We start from the raw sequence: 20,535 nt of genomic DNA on the forward strand, positions 1-20,535 counted from the left end.
TATCTCTCATGATGATATTATCATAAATTAATCTTATCTTAATAATATAGTGTTAAATAACTCGTTATTACGCACAAGTCTGTTCTGATGGCAATTGCGATGAAAATGAAATCGTTCATAATTGCATTTAATATTTCCTAGTTTTTATTTATTTCGCACCTATTACAGTATAATAAATATGTTGCACGAGACATTACAAGAGATTTGTATTTACACACGATCCTCATTTTCAGGCCATAATTTTACGTATTTGTAATGAGTCCATATTATTATACTCTATCATTTTTAATTTTTTTTTCTTAATATAATTTATACATATCTATACATTTTCTTCGGTTTAAAGTTACCCATTAAAAGATCACATATGCATTCTATTTGCATCCAGTCTTCTGAAGAAATTTTCATTATCTATCATCTAATCTGGCATTAACATCACGGCTAACATTTCTTTTTCTTTTTTTCTTCTCAAAATTTTAATAATGATTTTATGTAAGTATATATACAGTATATATCTCTCAAAAGCTGTTCAATTTCTCCCATAACAAACTTTAGCAAATTGATAAATTTTTTATCCGACTATTGCTAATCAAAGATTCGAGCAACAGAAGAAGTAGTTTGTTTGTTGTTTAAGATCGGTTCAGAGATTGGACAGCGTTTGTGATATACCCTGTATAATAAGTATTTTTACATACAAACATATAAATACATCCAATATGAATGTATGTATATATAAGTATGCGTGTATTATATTAGTGAGATCAGTAAATAATTTCGTTAACATTATGTTTATACAAAGTCATGTTTCATGAGTTTATATATCTATGTCTATATACTTTCCCTATGCAAATTAATATTTGGTTTTGTGTACTACGCGATTTCAATTTTTCACGCTATATCAGAATATTCATTCCACCTTTCTCTTCCTTATTCGAGGTAATTTGATTTTGCTCAAATAAACCGAGAAAAATTTGTTTATTGACTTTCGCTTTTTATTCGCGACAGATCCATGGTGTTGGCTTCCGGCTCTTCGCCGAGACAATCCGTAATGTACAGCCTGTATTAACGCAAAAAAATTTATTTTATTGTCTTTAAAATATAAAGATATATACTTTATACGATACTTTATAGCTCTATATTAATACAGAGATTGTTTGATTTTGATTTTATTATATGAAATTTGACAGCATAAATAGTTACTCGAAAATATTCAAATTCTTTTTTATGTCATAATTATTCTTTTTCATTTTTAAAAAATAATAAAATAAATTTTTAAATATCTAAAATTCTAAAACATATATCCGCCTTATAATAATGAATAAATAAAATGTCAATTATACTTGACGAAATATTCTTTAAAACTTGAAATGATATCAAAATATTTGTTTTTTGTAAAATTATAGCACTTATTGCAAAGCATTCCTTAAATATTGTATAGAAAATGACAAGTTGTAAATAGATAAATGAATAACAAATAATACCTGTCCCTACAAGGGTGTTTCCTTACGCGCTTCCGCCTTCCACTGGAATCCATTTACACGCGTTGTGATAGGCTTATTTCTATTCGTGGCATTCTCAATTCCATTTCTAACTCCTGCTACTAATCTCATGGCTGGATTGGATACCAAGCCATTACGCTTTGGCTTTAAATTACCTGCGCTGAAATGTAATATAGTAGCACTTTATGTAACATTTATAAATAATATACATGTATATATTGTTTCGTTTTGTCGAAGAGTTGACGTGAAAAGTTAAATGCAAGTTAAAAAGAAAAGACGCAATATATAGTAAGATTTTAGAAAAAAGTATCTCTCATTATATATATCGTTAATATGTCTGTGTTTCTGATCAGCTATACATTTAAAGTAATCAATTAATACATAGCATGATATATATATCTAACATTGTCGTATGTCCTCCTTGACTACATATTCTATCTTTTTTCACTCGGGAGGGTTGAAAAAGGAAGGAAAGCCTATCGCTCATGAAGCGGTGTGTCTTCCTTATACGACCATTGTGATTTCTGCAAAGTCTAAAGAATTGCATTGAAAAAATTAAGATGATAATGCTTTAAATTTCAATTGAAAAGATGGAATTATGTACATGTGACTTTTGGATGACATACACATAAAACATAAGATGAATATAAATGATATCTCTGTGATCTGATACTCTTGCATTGCTCGTGAATCTCGTGAATATGTGAAATGTGAATACTTAAGTACGTGAATACTTGAAAGAAATTTGTGATTGATGCATTTTCTAAATGAATAAGAAACACAATTACGATGATATTGTTAATTATGTGATATGATAAACGAATAGGATTTTAGTGTAGAAAAATGCTCACACTATATCAATTCCTTACCTTCCAGGTGTGTGGTCGGAAATGTGTTTCACGCTTCTACCAACGCCAGCGCCGCTATTTCCTAATATTATTCTCATATGAGTGTCTCGCGTAAAATGCGTATCTGCAGAATTTCGTTTCTCCTCGTGTCCGTTCTCCTTATCCTTTCCAATGCTCAAACCCAACATTTCATTCGTCAATTCAAATGGCTTACTAATGTTATTCCTGTCAATGATTTCAGTTTTGATCTTAATTGGCTCGTAAATCACTGGTACATGATTATATCCTCCTGACTGCGTTTTGTACGGCATGTTTGGATTTGCCGCTATTAACGATACACCCAACTGATTCTGTATCATATTAGCGGCCATTTGAGCACTGGGTGGACTCGTGTTTGTAGGTGAATAAGGAATAAGGCTGTCGCTTAATGGAGAATGAGGAGGTGAAGCGTATATCGGACTTTGCGGTTCGCTCTTCAAAGGTGACAATAGTTTACTGAGTGGACGACTTTTTGCTCCTCTTGAACACTGTTGTAGTTGTTGCGTAAAAGATAATGGCGTCTAAAATGATAAAAATTGAATAATGAGAAATCTTCAATAAACTAAATAGCTTGTGATATTTTCCTGAAGCAAGAACATGTATGCAACACACATGTAAATTATTATAATAAATAGTGTATAAAAAATAGTATAATAAATAGTGTATAAAATTATAAAAAATTGAATAATGAAAATCTTCAATAAACTAAATAGCTCGTGATATTTTCCTAAAGCAAGAACATGTATGCAATACACATGTAAATTATTACAATAAATAGTGTATAAAATTTTACAAGTTTTTAATTTGATTGCCAAATGACATGATGAGCACAGCAAAATCTATTTTATTTATATATACTTATCACGTACTTTAATTACCTGACAGTTAACCATTGAATTTTGGTTGAATTTTCCTTGATCGCTCTTAGTGCTGCCGGTTAAATTACTGCTCGATTTGCTGTTACTCGAATTGTTGCCTAAAGAGACGCAACTACGTCGTTTAGTGGAATCTGGCGATTCCGCTGGACTGTATTGCGTAGAGAGAGGATTTAAGATTGCCGATGAAGGTTTGGTTTCAGCTGTCGAATTGGATGTTACAGAAGTAGCACTACTGCTACCTCCTGAAAATTATAACAATTTACTTTCAATTTTTATTATTATAACATTATAAATCTATGATAAAGTAAAAAGAGAAATAAATATGCAAAAAGTTTTCATATTATGTTAAAATATTAAAGATTATGAAAAGAATCCTAGAAAAATAACTTGGAAATTTATAATCTTTCATTACAAAATGGAATATATATCTTTGTTCTTTTCCTAAAATCTATCTCTTAAATTTGATTACATAAATTAATTAAAAAGAATATAACCTCCATTGATGCCGGGTCTCAAACTGCGTTGATTGGCAGAATGTTCTTCTAATAGTCTGACAACTGTATCGTGACCACTTTTAGCAGCTACTTTAATGGCGTTTCGTCCACAGTGATCGGAATGATTCGGATCAGCTCCATGATTTAAAAGCGCTCGGACGCAATGCTCGTGTCCTTCCTGAGCAGCAATACCTACAAAATACATTCTCTCATTAACTAAAATATTACTGTCTGATAGTTTAAAAAATATTTTCCACAGTTATTATTCGTTTTATTTATACATTTATAAATTATTCATGAATGACTATACCTAGAGCTGTTGCACCTTGATTGCACGTGTGATCAGGAGTAGCACCATGTTCCAGAAACAGTCTAACAATCGCTGCGTGTCCTTGCCAAGCGGCCGAATGAAGTGGCGTTCTATTCTCATTATCGCAAGCGTTTACGCTAGCTCCACCATCTGTTAGCAACAAAGCTACCATTTCCACGTGTCCTTGCCAAGCGCTTACATGCAACGATGTCCTACCCTGTAAACAAAAAAATGTAAACATATTAATCGTTATTAATTTTTCTAATTGCAATTTAAAATAATTATTAAGCTTTTTTTTCAAATATAACTGATAATTACTTCTGAATCTCTACTTTCTATATCAGCGTTTGCATGTTCCAGCAGAAATCTCGCCATAGCTAATCTGTTTTCTAACGCCAATATATATAGAGTGCTCCTTCCGTCAGCATCCTTTGCGTTAACATCAGCGTTGCGAGATAACAATATTTTTACGGTATTATAATGTCCCTCTAGGGCTGCAAGTCTATAAATACGAGAGACAATATATGTAAAAAATATCGCTGATTTTATATTTCATTTAAACCTATCCCTCCCGCACCCCTCTATCTATATCTTATTTATATAAATTTGCTTATTTACATAAATCATTAGTGTATTACCTTAAAGCAGTTTTACCATCGTGTGCGTGCTGATCTATAGGCGCACCGTGATGTTCCAACAATCTTTCTACCAACGACGCGTGTCCTTCCTGCGCTGCGAGCATAAGAGCGCTCTTCCCATCATTGTCCGTTTCATCGATCTTCGCGCCAGCCTCTAGTAACGCTTCGCAAACGTCTACGTGACCCTCGAACGCCGCATAGTGTAAAGGGGTCCAGCCGGAATTGTCTCTATGCTGCTCGTCGAGGCCTTATGTCAAGAAATTACATCTCTTTATACACTTACACGGATCATACGCAGCGTTTATGCTAGTTAAATCAATTTTACCTCTAGCAAGCAATTGCTTTACGACGTCCGTACCGCCCTGCGCGGCGGCCACGCTGAGAACGGTTCTACCTTCGTTATCTATAGTGTCGACGCAACAGCCCCAATATAGCAAGAGCTTCACGACCGATCCATGTCCCATACTCGCAGCCGCCCATAAAGGTGTTCTTCCAGTGACGTCGCAATGATCCATATCCGCGTCAAATTCCAAAAGCAAATCGCAAACGTCTCGATGACCTTCGAATGCCGCGACTAATAATGGAGTCATACCATCCTTATCCTCATGATCCACGGTAGCACCGCGCTCTAAAAGTATCGTGACAACCTGCGACATGCAATTGACATGTTTAATGTATGTAAAGTTAATTCTCATTCATAGTTTGATATTTTGATGTGAATTAAAATTATTTTGTCGCATCTAGAGAACGATAAACTTGTTTCCATTCAATATACAACATGATACAATCGAGAGTCTTCGGAATGATAGATATTTACGACTCAATTTAATATAAAGCTTGCATCAATATTAATTAATTAAATTAATATTTGTATATAGGGTAGATAATACCTTTGCATATCCATGGTTGGCAGGAACGCAAAGTGCGGCGACGCTGAGCGCGGTTCTACCGTCGCTGTCGGCGTGATCGATTTCGGCTCCGAAATCCAATAGATGTTCCACGATTTCGCTATGACCCATGTATGCCGCGGCGATCAGAGCGGTTCTACCTTCATCGTCCGTTCTGTTAACATCCGCACCGTGTTTTAAAAGAGCTTTAACGATATCCTCATGGCCGCCCCACGCGGCTGCTCGTAAAGCGGTACGCTGATCCCAATCCGCGCAATCCACCATAGCCCCGTGTGTTAAGAGTTGTTCAACCACCTGAAATAAATAACTCGTAAGAAACGTCCATTTTTCTCGACTGTAAAATTTACAATTTAATTTTTTTAACTTACTCGATAAAAAATTATCACGATTTTTGTAACGCAGAGTTGCAATGAATAGTTAATGAAAAAAGTGAAATGAAATTTGCAGGTTTTTGCATTTTTTCTCTCAGAAATTTACTAATTAAATCTAATTCTACCTGTGTATGCCCTCCCCAAGCAGCAGCCCTGAGGGCAGTCCAGCCATCACAGTCCGCGTGATCCGCCCTCGCGCCGGCAGCTAAAAGAACACGTACCACGTCTGCATAACCATGCCTCGCGGCTAAATTTAATGGCGTCTGTCCATTCCGGTCGACCGCTTCCAATTTCGCCTATGTAAAATAAAAAAATATATCAAGCTAGATATTTTAAATAATGTTAAATCATTTCATCAATAATAAAGTAACATAGCTTGACTAGGGATTTTATTATGGACTACTTTGGACTTTTTGAAATTGTCTATATTAATTAGTTTTTTAACTATAATAGAAACTTGTATTAATCTATGATGAATTTATCTACCTGAGGACAGGCTGCAAGCGCCAACTCCAGCAGAGATGCATTGCCATCAGCGGCTAATGTATGTAACACCGTTCGTCCATAAGAATCTACTTGATTGATATCTCCACTTTCACCAAGAAGCTCCGTTAACGGTTCATTTGGAGATTCATCAATAGGACTTATATCTTGTGAAACCTATGCACAAGAAACACAATTGTATTTGTCTTTAATTATTTTCTATTATATATCAATATTGCTACAACTTAACGATATGCTGAATATATTACAAATCATATCGTAATTTAATATCTATTTAATATATCTATATCTAATTTAATATCTGTCTATTTATAATTTTCTATGACTTATATTGTTTTCTTTTATCATAAAAAAATTATGACGACGAAAGTAGATTAAATATTAATGTATTAGATAATATTTAATATTATTTTATTAATTTCCTGTCACTCACACATTTTTATCATTAGATGTTGCTATTAAATATTTTATTATAATTTCCCGAGAAATTTTCATGATTTAGAAAATGATTCATATATTTCATTACTTATATTATTATTATCGAAATTAATACAAGAAATTTCTGAGAAACAGAAATAAAATTAAGAAGTGGAAGTATTAGCATGACAAATGCAAAATTTATTAAATTTTAATTCAATTTAACAAAATTAAAGCTTTCTATTTATAATAAGCTCGCTTCAGTTGAATAAAATATCAAGTATATTTAAAAGTATTCAGAATATACTATCGTATATACTTAGCTAGTTACGTCATTGTATAAAAAAAGTCATCTATCTTTTTCTGGCATCCTTATAAAAACTATTCTTAAGAAAAAAGAAAATTACCTGACTAGAAGAAACGGCATCTTTGCTAGCGTCGTCATCGACGATCTTTTCGGAGGGCTTAGCGCCAGCATCAATCAACAGTCTCAGGAGTTTTGCGTCCTGTCTGGGCCACAGAATACACTCGGAGCTATCTAAATAACAGCCTTCGATGGGAGCGTTACTACCAATCATCCAGAGCACTTGAAGTGTGTGAACGTCCAGAGTGGTGTTAGTTGGAACGCTCGTAATCGCGCGTTGCAAGTGTTGAGCCAGCACGCAGATCTCGTCAGGATTAAGCACGGGACCGCGAAGAGTGTAATAGGCCGCCAGCATGGCATGGCCCTCGGTGGCCGAACAGAGATACTTTTGCGTACAATGTTTGACGTCGAGCAACCACTCGGCAAAACTGTGGTGAAAGAGCATCAATGCACCGGCACGCGAGATTGATATCACTCGGCGCAGCAGATGAAGACGCCGATTAAAATCTTCCACGGTGATGCCGACACAAGCCGTCTTCACGCTCTCATATAAAATTTCCTGGGTGATGGGTAATTTAGCGGCGAGTATGACGTTGAGAAGAGGCTGCACCTTGCTGAATTGCTTCCTGCTGAAGAGTCGTTGGCAGAGCCAGAGATATAGGCCGTTCAACGTTCCCGGAATCTCGCGTACCTCGCGCAGAACAATAAAATTCTCCGCCACGCCATCGAGTACTTTCTCCAGGTATAGAAAACAACCGTTGCTCTTTATGTGCAATTGATTCAGCATCTCGGCGGTGTCGCGCGAAATGTGTTGTCTGAGAAAAAATTTATAAAAATATTAGCAAAACGCGATTACTTAATGTAGATGTTGAGTAATTTCGTAATTGACGTATTGAATTATACCATTGGGTTATTTGAAATATTTCTCTTTCTGATGAACGAATGCAAATTTTTGTACTATTTATTGTATATGAATTTAATGTAAATTATAAATGTTTATATTAAATTTACAATAAATAGTGAAAAATTAAATGTATTATATAAAAATTAAATGTTACATTAAATTGTAAATTTATTTCTATTAATTATACATTCGATAGATTTTAAACTTTTGATAAAGTTAATATAACATTATGCTAATGAGTTAATAATCGAGTTGTACGGATGAAACACGATAATATGAGAATCTCGTCGTTACCTGAGCGCATCCTCTTGATCCAGCCGCGCAAGAATATACTGCTGAACATCTCTGACGACCTGAGACTTTCTCAGATCGTCCAGTGAGATCTTGCGAAAGCCGGTGAACATGCGCGAGATAGTCTTGCTCTGTCGTCGAGCGGTGCAGACTAACAAGAGCCACTGTGGGAACAGATGGTGGTGATTAGCCAGTAATTCAGCTATCGTGCGACTGACGTTATCGTTCTCTCTTCGCGAGTCTCTGGTGCCGGTCTGCGGTGGATTCAATGTCTGGCCTTCGTCAATCGAGTCCACCAACAGAAAGAGACAGTTCTTTGGCGGTTCCACTTCTAGCAACGGAAACAATAGAGCCTTCTTCAAAGCGTCGTCCGGATCTCGGTCTAAAACATCTGGTTGCAACGCGGCCTGTATCTCCGGATCAGTTCGTAGTTTCTCGGCGTAGGCTTCCGCGATGGCCTCTCTGGAGGTGAGAGGCGGTGCGGTAGCCGTGACGGTTGTCGTCGTCGCCGCCGCCGCCGTTGTAGACGTTGCAGTCGTTGTAGTCGCTGTCGTTGTCGTGAGCATCATGGTCGTGGTGACTGTGGTTGTGGTCGCCGTCGCGGATGTGGTCGGTGAGGAAGTCGATACGGACGACGATCGATGGTGAATGCCATCGGAGCAGCTGGCCTGGAGCAATTGGGCGACTAGAGATCGCACGAATTGAGCGGGTGATAGAGAAGCCTCGCTTCTAGCTTGACAAAAGTGTCGGGCCAGCAGTCGGCGATTCAAGGACCGCTGGTGTCTCGCGGAAGCGCCATTCGACGGCCACGCTAATTCGGCGCATAGCGCCGTCTTTCCGCTTCCTGGTCCGCCCACGATCAAAGCACCGCATGTCTTCGATTGCGGTCGCTGTTCTAAACAATGGGACAGCTTCGTGAAGGCCCACTCACGGCAGAAGAAACGCTTCTTCTCGATCACTGGTGCCGCCATTTCGAAATCTTGATATCTATGCGTTTCGTTCGATAAATTCGTCTCGTGTTTCCTTCTTCCTTGCGCGCAATTTGTGGGGTTTTATCAAGGTTCTTTCGCGTAAATCAATTGACATAAGAGTAGATCTTTGGCATAGGTTTCACTATATCGATCCGTGTATTTCGGCTCGCCTGAACTCGGCGCTTCTCGGAGAGATGTCTATCTTTCGGATCTAGATTATTCTCTTCAATATTGCGATTGATGTGGATACCTGTCTGTGTGTGTAAATGAAAAAATCGGCTTCAGATCGGTTTAAGTGCTATGACAAGATTGATCCGACTGCGCTGCCCTGTCAATGGAACAACGATGGGAGCCCCAGGGGGCTCTGAGGCTTCCTCTGACTCCATTCAGGCTTTTCATCGCCTCGTGACCGGCGAACAATGAGTTTTGCGCCCTTGCATGCTATCTGAAACAAAGAGAGATTATTCCTGTAGCTTTTTAATAACTCGTAGACGTAGATGTATTACATTATCAGTTGACTTGTTATGATTATTAATCTAAAAATTTTAAAAATATTGTCAATTATAAAATTATCTACACGAACATACTTAACATTATGTAAAATGAATTTCTCGCTACAGTTGAATCATAAAAACAGTCAGGTCTATTAAATAACGCGTATGTTTAATAAAAGTTTTGAACATGAAAGTTTTCGCGAGTAGATTCAAAATATATTATTTGATTGATGTAAAAAAATGTAAAGTAGTTTCATAATATAAATATATTCGAGCATAAGTAGATGCGATATTAAAAAATCTATTTATTAATTATATACATCTATTTTATATTAATTATATTATCTATTAAATTTATCTATTTAAACACTATTTAATATAGCATGTGTATTTCTGGTCTCTGTGAAATTCCAAAAAACTTTTAATTTACATAAACGATTTAAATATTTTTTAATATATATATTATTATACTTATATATTTATATATTTATTTATATACTTTATTATATATTTATTTATATATTTTATTATATACTTATATATTTATATAATTTATTACTTATATATCTTTTACAGATACAATTTTTAAAAAATCTCGACTTCCTCGATCCTCTAATTAATTGATCCAACTAACCGTCTAATTGATTCGTTCAGTGTTAATCTTTGGATTAGACGCCTATATAAGTTCTGGTGGCCGTTAGATGGTTAGATGGTCCCTTCCGAGACTTTAATCATTCCTTGCCATCCTAACTTCGTACACTCTTCCCAAGAGCCTGAGGTAAAACGATATTAAGTTAAGGCGGTCTTCCGTTTAGTTAAGATAGATTAGTACGCTGTCCATTAAATCGACAATTAATATTCGTAATTTGACGGAAAGTTCGGCGATCTCTCTTAAAGCGCATCCCACCGCATGCTACGGATTTGTTATCGCGAAAGAAGATAAGTATCGCGCAATCAACATTAAGATGTCGCAATTTGTTGCATCTTCGATACGCACACAGAAAAAAAGGACATTCTTGTTTTGAAAATATATTTAGTTTTAACAAAGTTGGAAATCTTGAAATGAGATATTATATTGCGTTAATTAAAGAAAAATATAATTATTTAAATAATTGCTTACTTGATTAATGAATTTATACAGTTCAATCAAGAAAAATATATTCTTATGATTTAAGATTTAATTTTCTTGAATGAAAAAGAAACAATGTTAGAAAATAATATTTTTAAATCAAAGATTATAATTTTCTTAATTATACCTTGAGTACTTGATCCAAGGTCAAATTCTTATCATCATTAGATACATTTTATTTAGTCCTACAACTTTGTTCCTTTCATATTTTTCATTATAATTGATCGTTTGCGAGATATTTTAGCGTTTCGGGACTTTTCGAAGACCCTGTATAAGTTTTGATTTGACACTTCTTTCTTTTCTATGCACGAGTTGAGAATTTTATGCTAGAATTTTTACGTTACAATTCTGACAGTATCGCCATTTTCGTTCCCAAATGTCCGTTTTGCAAGAAATGCTCTCTCGCTTCGATGAATTACAAATGCGTTTCCGCGGCATATCGTGAAACGATTCGATTACGTTCCCGGATGCGAGGCCAGGACCGTTAACGTATAATTGCGTTACGCGCGACGAAATTGCCACGTGACTATCTATAACTATCTGGCTACTATCTTTCTTTTTCCTCTCTCTCTCTCTTGCAACGCGGTTGGAAAATGTTGCGCGAGAAAACGTGGAAATGGTTTCACCGAAAGCCACAAATCCGACTGTCGCATCGAGCGGTACATGCGTATGTATTTGCGAGTGTACGTATGTATCACAAACGCATGAACGAAAGATCGTTTGGTTGCAGCACGTCGACCCGATAATGTAGGGACGAAAGACCGCAAATCTAACTCGTACCCGGGAACTGAGGCGATAAATTTTGCGTTTATCTGCCGTTCGAAAGGCAATCGGACCGCTGGTAGTTTTCTTTGTTTTTTAATCGAACAGCTGTTTATTTACGATCGTCGTGTAACTTGTGCCTCGCATTAAAATTTCGTTAAAGAGGCGTTCACTCCAAATCAACTTGGAAATATACGCTTCCCTGGATCTACATTCGTCTTCCTGAAGCTGGGTTCGCGGAACCAAGCTCCTCTCTCGCGATCATTTATAACCAAAAGTACGCGAAATACCTTGGACACTTTAAAAGAAGAAAAAAAGATTATCACTCGTCTGGTTTTACGATACAATACATCGAGCATTCGTTCATGTTGTCGCATCTTGATTTATTTCCCTGGCGAGCCCTGTATAGTCTTGAAACTTATGTTCGAGCACGAAGTTAATAACTATGTCGCTTCGTTCGAGTCCATTCACCTGTGACGATGTTTGCCGCAGGACTTGGAAACAGAGAGACTTGGAAACTGCTACCGCAACATTGTTGCAGTAAATATACACGGTAAATGCTCGCTTACATACATCTGACGTTTGGTGTCTCGGTAAATGCCACAACGTTCGACCCATTTTCCAACAATGACCGCGACCCGTTTATTATTAAGTGCGGAGACATCGTTGTAAAGAGATGACACCATCACCGTATACATCACGTTATACGATTGTCGACCCGTGTAATCAGCAAGATGCGACATCAGTATCGCGTCTCCTTTCAATAATTACACTATCAAATAATACGTGAATTGAAGACGAGAAATAAGACACAAGAATTTAATCGCGAAAAAGATTCCACGACGTTTGGTTAATCAATTTCTTAAAGCAAAACTGTTACAAGATATTAAAATCATTTATTTCATTAAATTGTTTAATATAATTAGAGGTAATTAATAAGATTTTAATTATGGACAAATTAACAAATATTGAGAAATATGTCCTAAATAATACTTTTTTTATAACTAAATTATATTTTTAAGTTAGTAATTGTAAAATTTATATTTTAATCAAGTATTGTTTAATTACTTTATTGATCTTCATTTCTTTTTTTATATAAGAACTTCTATTTCATTTGATTTAAAAAAAGAAATGACATCGCGATTTGTATAATTTTTCTCAATTTTGTCTCTTCGTGTATGTTATTTACAATTAGATAAAAAAATTGCTTGCATCTTTTTTTTGAAAAGAATTTTCGTTTGATATCTTTTTTAGTTTAAGAAATTTAGAACAGGAGAACAACTTGAATGCTTTTATTCAACTTTGTTTTTAAATGTATGCGTGTATGTGTGTTGTGCGATGTGCACATATGCTATAAAAAGTTAGAACCGTCATGGTTGTAAGCATAAGAAGGGGGAAGGGGGGAAATACCCGATGTTTCCTTTCTCACGTTATGCTTTCTCCCTATTCCGTCTTGCGCCCTAACTGATCGATTTCCGCTCCCTACCGTGAACTCTCCGCCGACCTCGACGAATGCGAAATTTATCCTCGACAGAGGAACCGAATTCAATCAACGAATATGGGCGCATTGGGTCCATTTACATGCAAAAACGAAATACCGCCGATATTCATCAATAAATGGTAACGCGATTCATTTCATAAGAAATATAGATAAACAGAATCTAGAGGAACAATTTTCAAACGAGATTGAAGTTTTAAATTTATTTTTTTTTATTTAATCAGTTTTTCTGAATTTAACCCATTCAGATCTGAATTTTTTCTGTAATGTAAAACATTATTGAATTAATTTTTATTGATACTTAGGGTTTAGAACGACGAGATATATATATATTTTTTTTTTCGAGATATATATATATTTTCTTTTTCCACCGAGAGATCGCAGGGAAACTAATTCTAAAAAATAACTATTTCAAATGATGTGCATAATTGTGCACATAGGGATCTGAATGGGTTAATGCTGATAAAAAAATCCAGGAAATTGTTTAAATTTGTTTCTCATCGTTTGACGGTGTCTTATATGACCTGGTATTATAACAAATATACATAAATTTATACGAACGTATCTTTTATCGTAATTTCAGAAAAGATCGATATTTCCACCTATTTTCAATTTTACACAACTATATTCTATTTGCGAAAAGAAGCGAATGGAAAACTTCGAATTTTCTCGCACATGTATAAAAGTTATGATGACTTACATCGAAAGATACTGACGCAATTTTAGTCCTCGGTAGATAGCGAGCGGCTGCGACGCGTTTCTCTCATTTCTCATCGCGCGATGGAAGTAGAAACGGAGATGAAAGCGTGTGATTTTCTCAAGGTGGAATGATCTCGTCGTTTGTCTGAATATACAAGGGGCTGTCTACTTTGATATTGCAAAAGTTCGTCTAGACCCCGAGATCGTCTCGGACAGAAAGAAAAGAGAATAAAATTAAAAAAGAAAGAATACTCGTGCACACATTTAAAAAATGTTTGTTACGCTAGATTTATAAAGCTATCTGAGAGAGACTAAAACATTGACAGATTAATCAAGAGTGCTTTGTACGAATAATTATTGGTTACATTTAAGTATTTAAAATCTGGAAAATATTTATAAAAGAAATAATATAATATAATAAATAAATAAGTGCGTTTAAAAATATATACAAAATTTCCTTATTTATTCGCAATTTTTGTTATTTATTTGGAAAAGAATTTTTCATCTTGAAAATCGCATTTTCCAAATATCCACAGGGTTCATCACAATTTGATTATGATATGCATTTCATGATTATTGGAGGTGTTGACTAACACTGAGCTTTCATAAAAGAAGAAATCCACGTGCGAGGGTCGATATGAAGAAGCATCCCTCGAGGCGTCTCAAATTCATCTCTCTCTTTTAATTCGGTCACGCGGTGTTGCTCCGTCGCACTCGTTGCACACGAATACATTATGCATCGGGTTGCACGCGTGCTAGCTAACACCTACGCAGCGATGCATGCTAGAGATCTCGTTTAAAGACACAGGAAGAACTTCCTGCATGAAGAGCGAGAAAAGAGACACCTCTCTTTCCTTTGCCGTTTTGTATTTCGAGCTGTAAAATGGGCGCGAGTCTCTTGTATGAATAAATTTTATATTCTAGTGAGACAATCCTGCAGACGAAAATTAAAAAATATCGAAGATATATAAATTTCTTTTGTATGAATGCTTTTATATTAATGAAAAAATTCTGCAAACGAAAGTTAAAAGCTATCGAGGATATATAATAATACAATACGCATTTTATTTCAATTTATAGCCGAGTTGTTGTGTGATTCAGCTTTTAATAAATATCTTTTACAAAATTTGTATCGCATCAATGTAGCTAAAATTTTATAAAATTACTTGCTTTCAGAACGAAAAATTTTGCAGAATTTGCATTATATGTGCGTTGTACAAAAATACTTTGACAATTTGCGTTTCAAGATTAAAAAAAAAAATATATAAATAGAAAATATTTATTTTAAATGCTTGTGTGTTTTAGTGGAAAAATTATTTTATCAAATAAAGCATTTTCAGACTTCTTTTTTAAGTCAAAGATGGATGCGCTTTTAATTTAATGTGCACGACTTGTTTTGATAAAACGTTGATTTCTTGTGGCTACTCCGAGAGCTACTCTCCCTCTCGAGAATCCGAAATCAAGTTCGTAAACGGGGTCCGGCCGATTCTCTCCGAGGACGCGAATTAACTTTCCGATGGCGTAAGTCGTGCAGGAACTTGTCCACAAAATAGCTGATCGTCGCTTAATCCGTTCACGTCACAATGTACGTGCTCGTTGAACCAATTCCATCACAATTGCATTCCGATTAGCGTGAAAACGCAGACACTGGAGATGATTATGAGGGCGCAATTTTATACTATATAAATTTTATCAAACATTTCCGATAAAAAGTATGAAAGCAAAACTAATATTTCACACTAAATTTCTAACTAAATTTTTAAATTAAAGAATTTCAGATGATTGACATTCAAATCTATCACACAGAGAAAAATGTTTACTGTATTCAAGTAAATATTATTTATTTTAAATATATCATAAGTTTGTATATATCATGAATTCATCACAAGCATTAAATTTAATTGAAATATTCTGAATTTTATTAAGTGCAGTATTTTAGTCAAGAATATTAAATTAAAACAAAAATTTGGTTTGCTTATATAAAGTAAGTTTGATTTTTCTTTGATACAACTTTACAATATTCTTGAAGAGAAAATAAATTCTTCTTTTGAGTACACGATAATGAGATTTTCTAACACTTGTGATGAGTATATTTTTTAAAACTATTATCAAGAATATATTCTTTGTTGAAGAAAACTATTACTTAAAAAAAAAAATAAACAGAGTAATCATTTTTCTTGGCAGTAGAATGATATTTTTCTCTGTGCATAAAAGATATTTCCAACTGGATTATAAATCTTGAAAAATAAGGAATGTTAAATTTTGCTTTCATATCTCTCGTATGTATAAAATAACTAAATGAAACGAAGGCATCGCTTCGCTCCTTATTTAGCACAGAGACACGTATACCTTGCATCGAGCGAAGTTTTATGTTCGCGTTACGCGAGAACGCGAAATGGCAAATCGCCTTTATGCTTGAGCATGTGAATAAAATAAAATTGGCAAAGACGTATATATTATTGCATGTTACGGAATATTGCTGAGCTATATAAATGGAATACATTGAATTGTATTTATATTGAATTATTTAAAAAAATTCCTTTATATATCCAGAATGTATTAAATATCTAAAGCAATTATTTAAACTTACATATTGTAAAAGGAATATTGAATTTTTACGTTATCACATTTTTTCATTATATAATACAGTGTGCGTAATTATTTTTGAATCTCTTTTACGCATGTTATTACACAGAAATTTCTATCGTCGAGAGAAATATTTTTTTAAAAACGAAATGCTATTGTATTTCTCATTCAAAACATTTGGGGAGAAGAGACTTTTGAACAAACCTACAATATATGAATGTGGGTCTACACGGTAATATAATTTCCATTTTAACTCCCGCGTTGCTCCAACTACTTTATACAAGGCTTTGCGAGCTTTCGTACATGTATGTAGTCGATATAGGATGCAGTTCGCATCTGAAAGAAGCATTGGCGCTTCGAGTTATTGTATTATTTCCCGGTTTTTCGATCTCCCCTTTCTCATCCCTTTGATTCCTACCAAATTCGCTTTATACTCGTACACATCGCCTGATTACGACAATTAATTCAGGCCGCCTTTGTATAAACGCGTCGACATCGCACGATGTGCGCATAAATTTTGCAATGAATCGCGTCCCAAACGGCGAGCTTAAACCGGTTCCCAATGGCATTCAATGGTTGCTTTCGCGTATAGCTACATATGGTCGCGGAGATCGGCCGCACGTAAGTTACATCGAATTAACGGGTCATTTATTGGTCTTTCTCCCTTCCTCAAATTTATACGTGCCAAAATTACAGTTGCTACATCTAACAAAAGCGTTATCATATTCTGAAATCTTAAGCTTCTATTACGAATTAGTGTCTGACATGACCAACAATTACTTTGATTTTTCCAAATCAATTTGTTTTTTATTTTTGTTCAAATTTTTTATTCAGTATTATCGATGATGTAATGTGTGATGCACATGTTAGATTCGATTTGGCTCAAGTATAGCTTAAATGCAATATGTAAAAGTTGTTTCTTGATTTTCATCTCAATTTATTTGATCGATTTAAATTTCTAAAATAAGCTCCGACGATATGCGCGAATCTTAAAAGCGTATGTTTCAAGCATGTTACGTTTTGTCCTCGTGACTTTTGACGCCGCAAATACCGTTCAATATTGCACATTGTATTTAATTGACCGCGATAACTTCCAATCATCAGCTGCTTCTCATTGTTGCACTCGTTCACGGGCAATAAAAATTTCTTTCGCATTATATATGTTCGCTTCAATAAAAAAACCAGCTATAAATTTATATGTGTGGCATGCAGATCAAATACGAATCATTCTGCATAAAACGATGAAGTGAAAAAACATAATGCAAATTGCAAAGAGTACAATTTTATCGTCGACGGGAAGATTTAAAAACTAAAACATTGTATCACTGCAAATGACGATTGCGGAGAAACCGAAATTTTTTCGTCGAAAGTTTATCACGAGCTCGGTCTTAATGAATCCTCCAGACCTAAACAGACAATGAAAAAGTGTGAATCGCATTAGGCGGAAACACGCGATATTTACTCTCTTCTCTCGAATTTCGCAGTGATTATTTCTGTTCCACCTAATTGAAATCACACGCTTAAGACTCTAGAATTTTAAAACGAGAGTATATTCTTTAATTTCTCTCTGATTTATCAAAGCTTTCTTTCCAAATTCGTGCTATTTGAAGAAAGCAGTGATTTCGCAGTGATTATTTTTGTTCCACCTAATTAAAATCATACGTGTAAGACTCTCTAGAATTTTAAAACGAGAGTATATTCTTTAATTTCTCTCTGATTTATTAAAGCTTTTTTTCCAAATTCGTGCTATTTGAAGAAAGCAGTGATTACTTCTGTTCCACCTAATTAAAATCACACGCTTAAGACTCTCTAGAATTTTAAAACGAGAGTATATTCTTCAATTTCTCTCTGATTTATCAAAGCTTTTTTTCCAAATTTGTGCTATTTGAAGAAAGCAGTAATTTCGCAGTGATTACTTCTGTTTCACCTAATTAAAATCACACGCTTAAGACTCTCTAGAATTTTAAAACGAGAGTATATTCTTCAATTTCTCTCTGATTTATCAAAGCTTTTTTTCCAAATTCGTGCTATTTAACGAGAGCAGTGATTTCGCAATGATTATTTCTATTCCACCTAATCGAAATCACCTGCGTAAGACTCTCTGGAATTTTAAAACGCGAGTATATCCTTCAATTTCTTTCTGATTTATCAAAATTTTTTTCCAAATTCGTGCTATTTGAAGAGAGCAGTGATTTCGCAGTGATTACTTCTGTTCCACCTAATTAAAATTACCTGCGTAAAAGACTTTAGAATTTTAAAACGCGAGTATATCCTTCAATTTCTTTTTGATTTATCAAAACTTTTTTCCAAATTCATGATATTTGAAGAGAGAGCGACGTTAATTGAACATTAACGTATCTACGTGACGCTAAAAGTGCGTTCTGTAAAATTTGCAAGGCAATACGTCGGAAATAGGAACGGATAAAGACTTCCGTATGAATATTCAAAGCACAGCTTTCACATTGTCGCTTTCATCTCATCCAATTAAACCAAGAGCGCGATGTTACAATCGCGCGTTCTCCCTTGAAGGCTTTTAACCTAATTAGCATAATGTCAACGGAAATGAAATGAGCCGATAGAACGCGCAATAGCGACCATCTATCACGACGTCTACAGCAAGATTAAAAGCGCAACGTAAAACGGTCAAAGTCGTCGATTCTGACACAGCTACTATCTCTCGGAAAGCTCTTCTGTTAGAAGAACATTGTTAAAGCGCAAATTAAATTATTACGAGAGATATCGCGGAAATAATGGTCTCCGTTATTTCCGTGGAAATTCCACGCTTAAACGCACATTGTTCTTTGACCAAAGAGTAACAAATAAATATCTCAAAACCGCGCTCTACCTTTTTGCGGTAACAAAGTAACCAAAAGTATGTCATTTTTTTCCTTTTAATCCGATTAAGATCCTGTATATTTTTTCATACACAGAAAAAAAGGACATTATTGTTTTAAAAATATATTTAGTTTTAACATGGAAATCTTGAAGTGAGATTATATTGCGTTAATTAAAGAAAAATATAATTGCTTACTTGAATGAAGCCATTTTATATAGTTCAATCAAGAAAAATATATTCTTATGATTTAAGACTTAATTTTCTTGAATGGAAAAGAAACAATGTTGAATAGAAAATAACATTTTTAAATCAAAGATTATAATTTTCTTAAAGTAGAATTAAATAATTATATATTCTTAAGGGGACAATAACAATATTAAAATAAGACTATAATATTGTTGAAATTTAAAATTATTAAATTCTTCTAAAAAGGCTATAAATTGTTGCGTATATACGAAACAATGAACTCGTTAGCTTAAGTATATAAGTTTTGATTTGACACTTCTATTTTTTCGGTGTATGTTCAAATAAACTCAGCATGCAATAAAATTTTTTTGTATTGCATATTATTTAAGAATGAAAAATTGACGAGCAATCTGGAGAAAATATGAATAAAATTTTCCATTATAGGATGAAAAATGTGTCATAGACACATACAAATAGATCAAGCCTTAGCTATACATATTTGTTCCAAGATAAGGAAATATTTCGAAGAAGAATATTTTGACATTTCCATGAGATTCTTACATGTTTATGACATGAAACAGAACAATTCTGCTTCGTTTCAGAGCGGAATTTTCTTTCTCCCTTTGATCATCATTTGATTATCCTTTGGACACGCGTGGCACGTGTCTATCTCCTTGTATGCGACAATCGCTTCCGTCGATATTTCCAGGAGCTGGATATAGTAAACTTCAACTTCAGCCCTCGCGCTACGAACTCCTTGAAAGATCCGCGAACAATTTCAACGACGAACGTGCCGAGCCGAAGCGCGAAACGTGTCCAACACGCGGGAGAGATAACACATGCCGGGCGTGCGAGCTCCGCGGAGAGCAGAGCTTACGAAGAGGATGTGATAAAAATAGGTCCTTCGGAAGC

General features: G+C 34.8%; 1 protein-coding gene across 4 annotated transcripts in view; it reads right to left on the minus strand.

The window, feature by feature from the left end:
* Positions 1-57: 57 nt before the first annotated feature.
* The window catches only part of LOC105251961 (ankyrin repeat domain-containing protein 50), an 84,135-nt gene continuing 63,657 nt past the window's right edge, over positions 58-20,535 (minus strand). For 2 of the 4 annotated variants that reach the window (XM_011259102.3, XM_011259101.3), the window contains exons 4-18: positions 8,466-9,878; positions 7,311-8,082; positions 6,469-6,642; positions 6,108-6,278; positions 5,594-5,905; positions 5,029-5,350; positions 4,704-4,950; positions 4,384-4,567; positions 4,066-4,282; positions 3,756-3,947; positions 3,253-3,503; positions 2,366-2,904; positions 1,901-2,029; positions 1,479-1,656; positions 58-1,054 (exon numbers count right to left, since the gene is read on the minus strand). In XM_011259102.3, coding sequence (XP_011257404.1) covers positions 1,485-1,656; positions 1,901-2,029; positions 2,366-2,904; positions 3,253-3,503; positions 3,756-3,947; positions 4,066-4,282; positions 4,384-4,567; positions 4,704-4,950; positions 5,029-5,350; positions 5,594-5,905; positions 6,108-6,278; positions 6,469-6,642; positions 7,311-8,082; positions 8,466-9,433 — 4,650 coding nt within the window. In that variant the 5' untranslated portion in view covers positions 9,434-9,878 and the 3' untranslated portion in view covers positions 58-1,054; positions 1,479-1,484. The remainder of the gene's footprint in view (positions 1,055-1,478; positions 1,657-1,900; positions 2,030-2,365; positions 2,905-3,252; positions 3,504-3,755; positions 3,948-4,065; positions 4,283-4,383; positions 4,568-4,703; positions 4,951-5,028; positions 5,351-5,593; positions 5,906-6,107; positions 6,279-6,468; positions 6,643-7,310; positions 8,083-8,465; positions 9,879-20,535) is intronic. The other 2 variants (XM_025412942.1, XM_025412943.1) reach the window with 2 other exon arrangements.

Source organism: Camponotus floridanus, unplaced genomic scaffold, assembly GCF_003227725.1.
Source record: "Camponotus floridanus strain SB8 unplaced genomic scaffold, Cflo_v7.5 scaffold59, whole genome shotgun sequence".
Lineage (NCBI taxonomy): Eukaryota > Metazoa > Arthropoda > Insecta > Hymenoptera > Formicidae > Camponotus > Camponotus floridanus.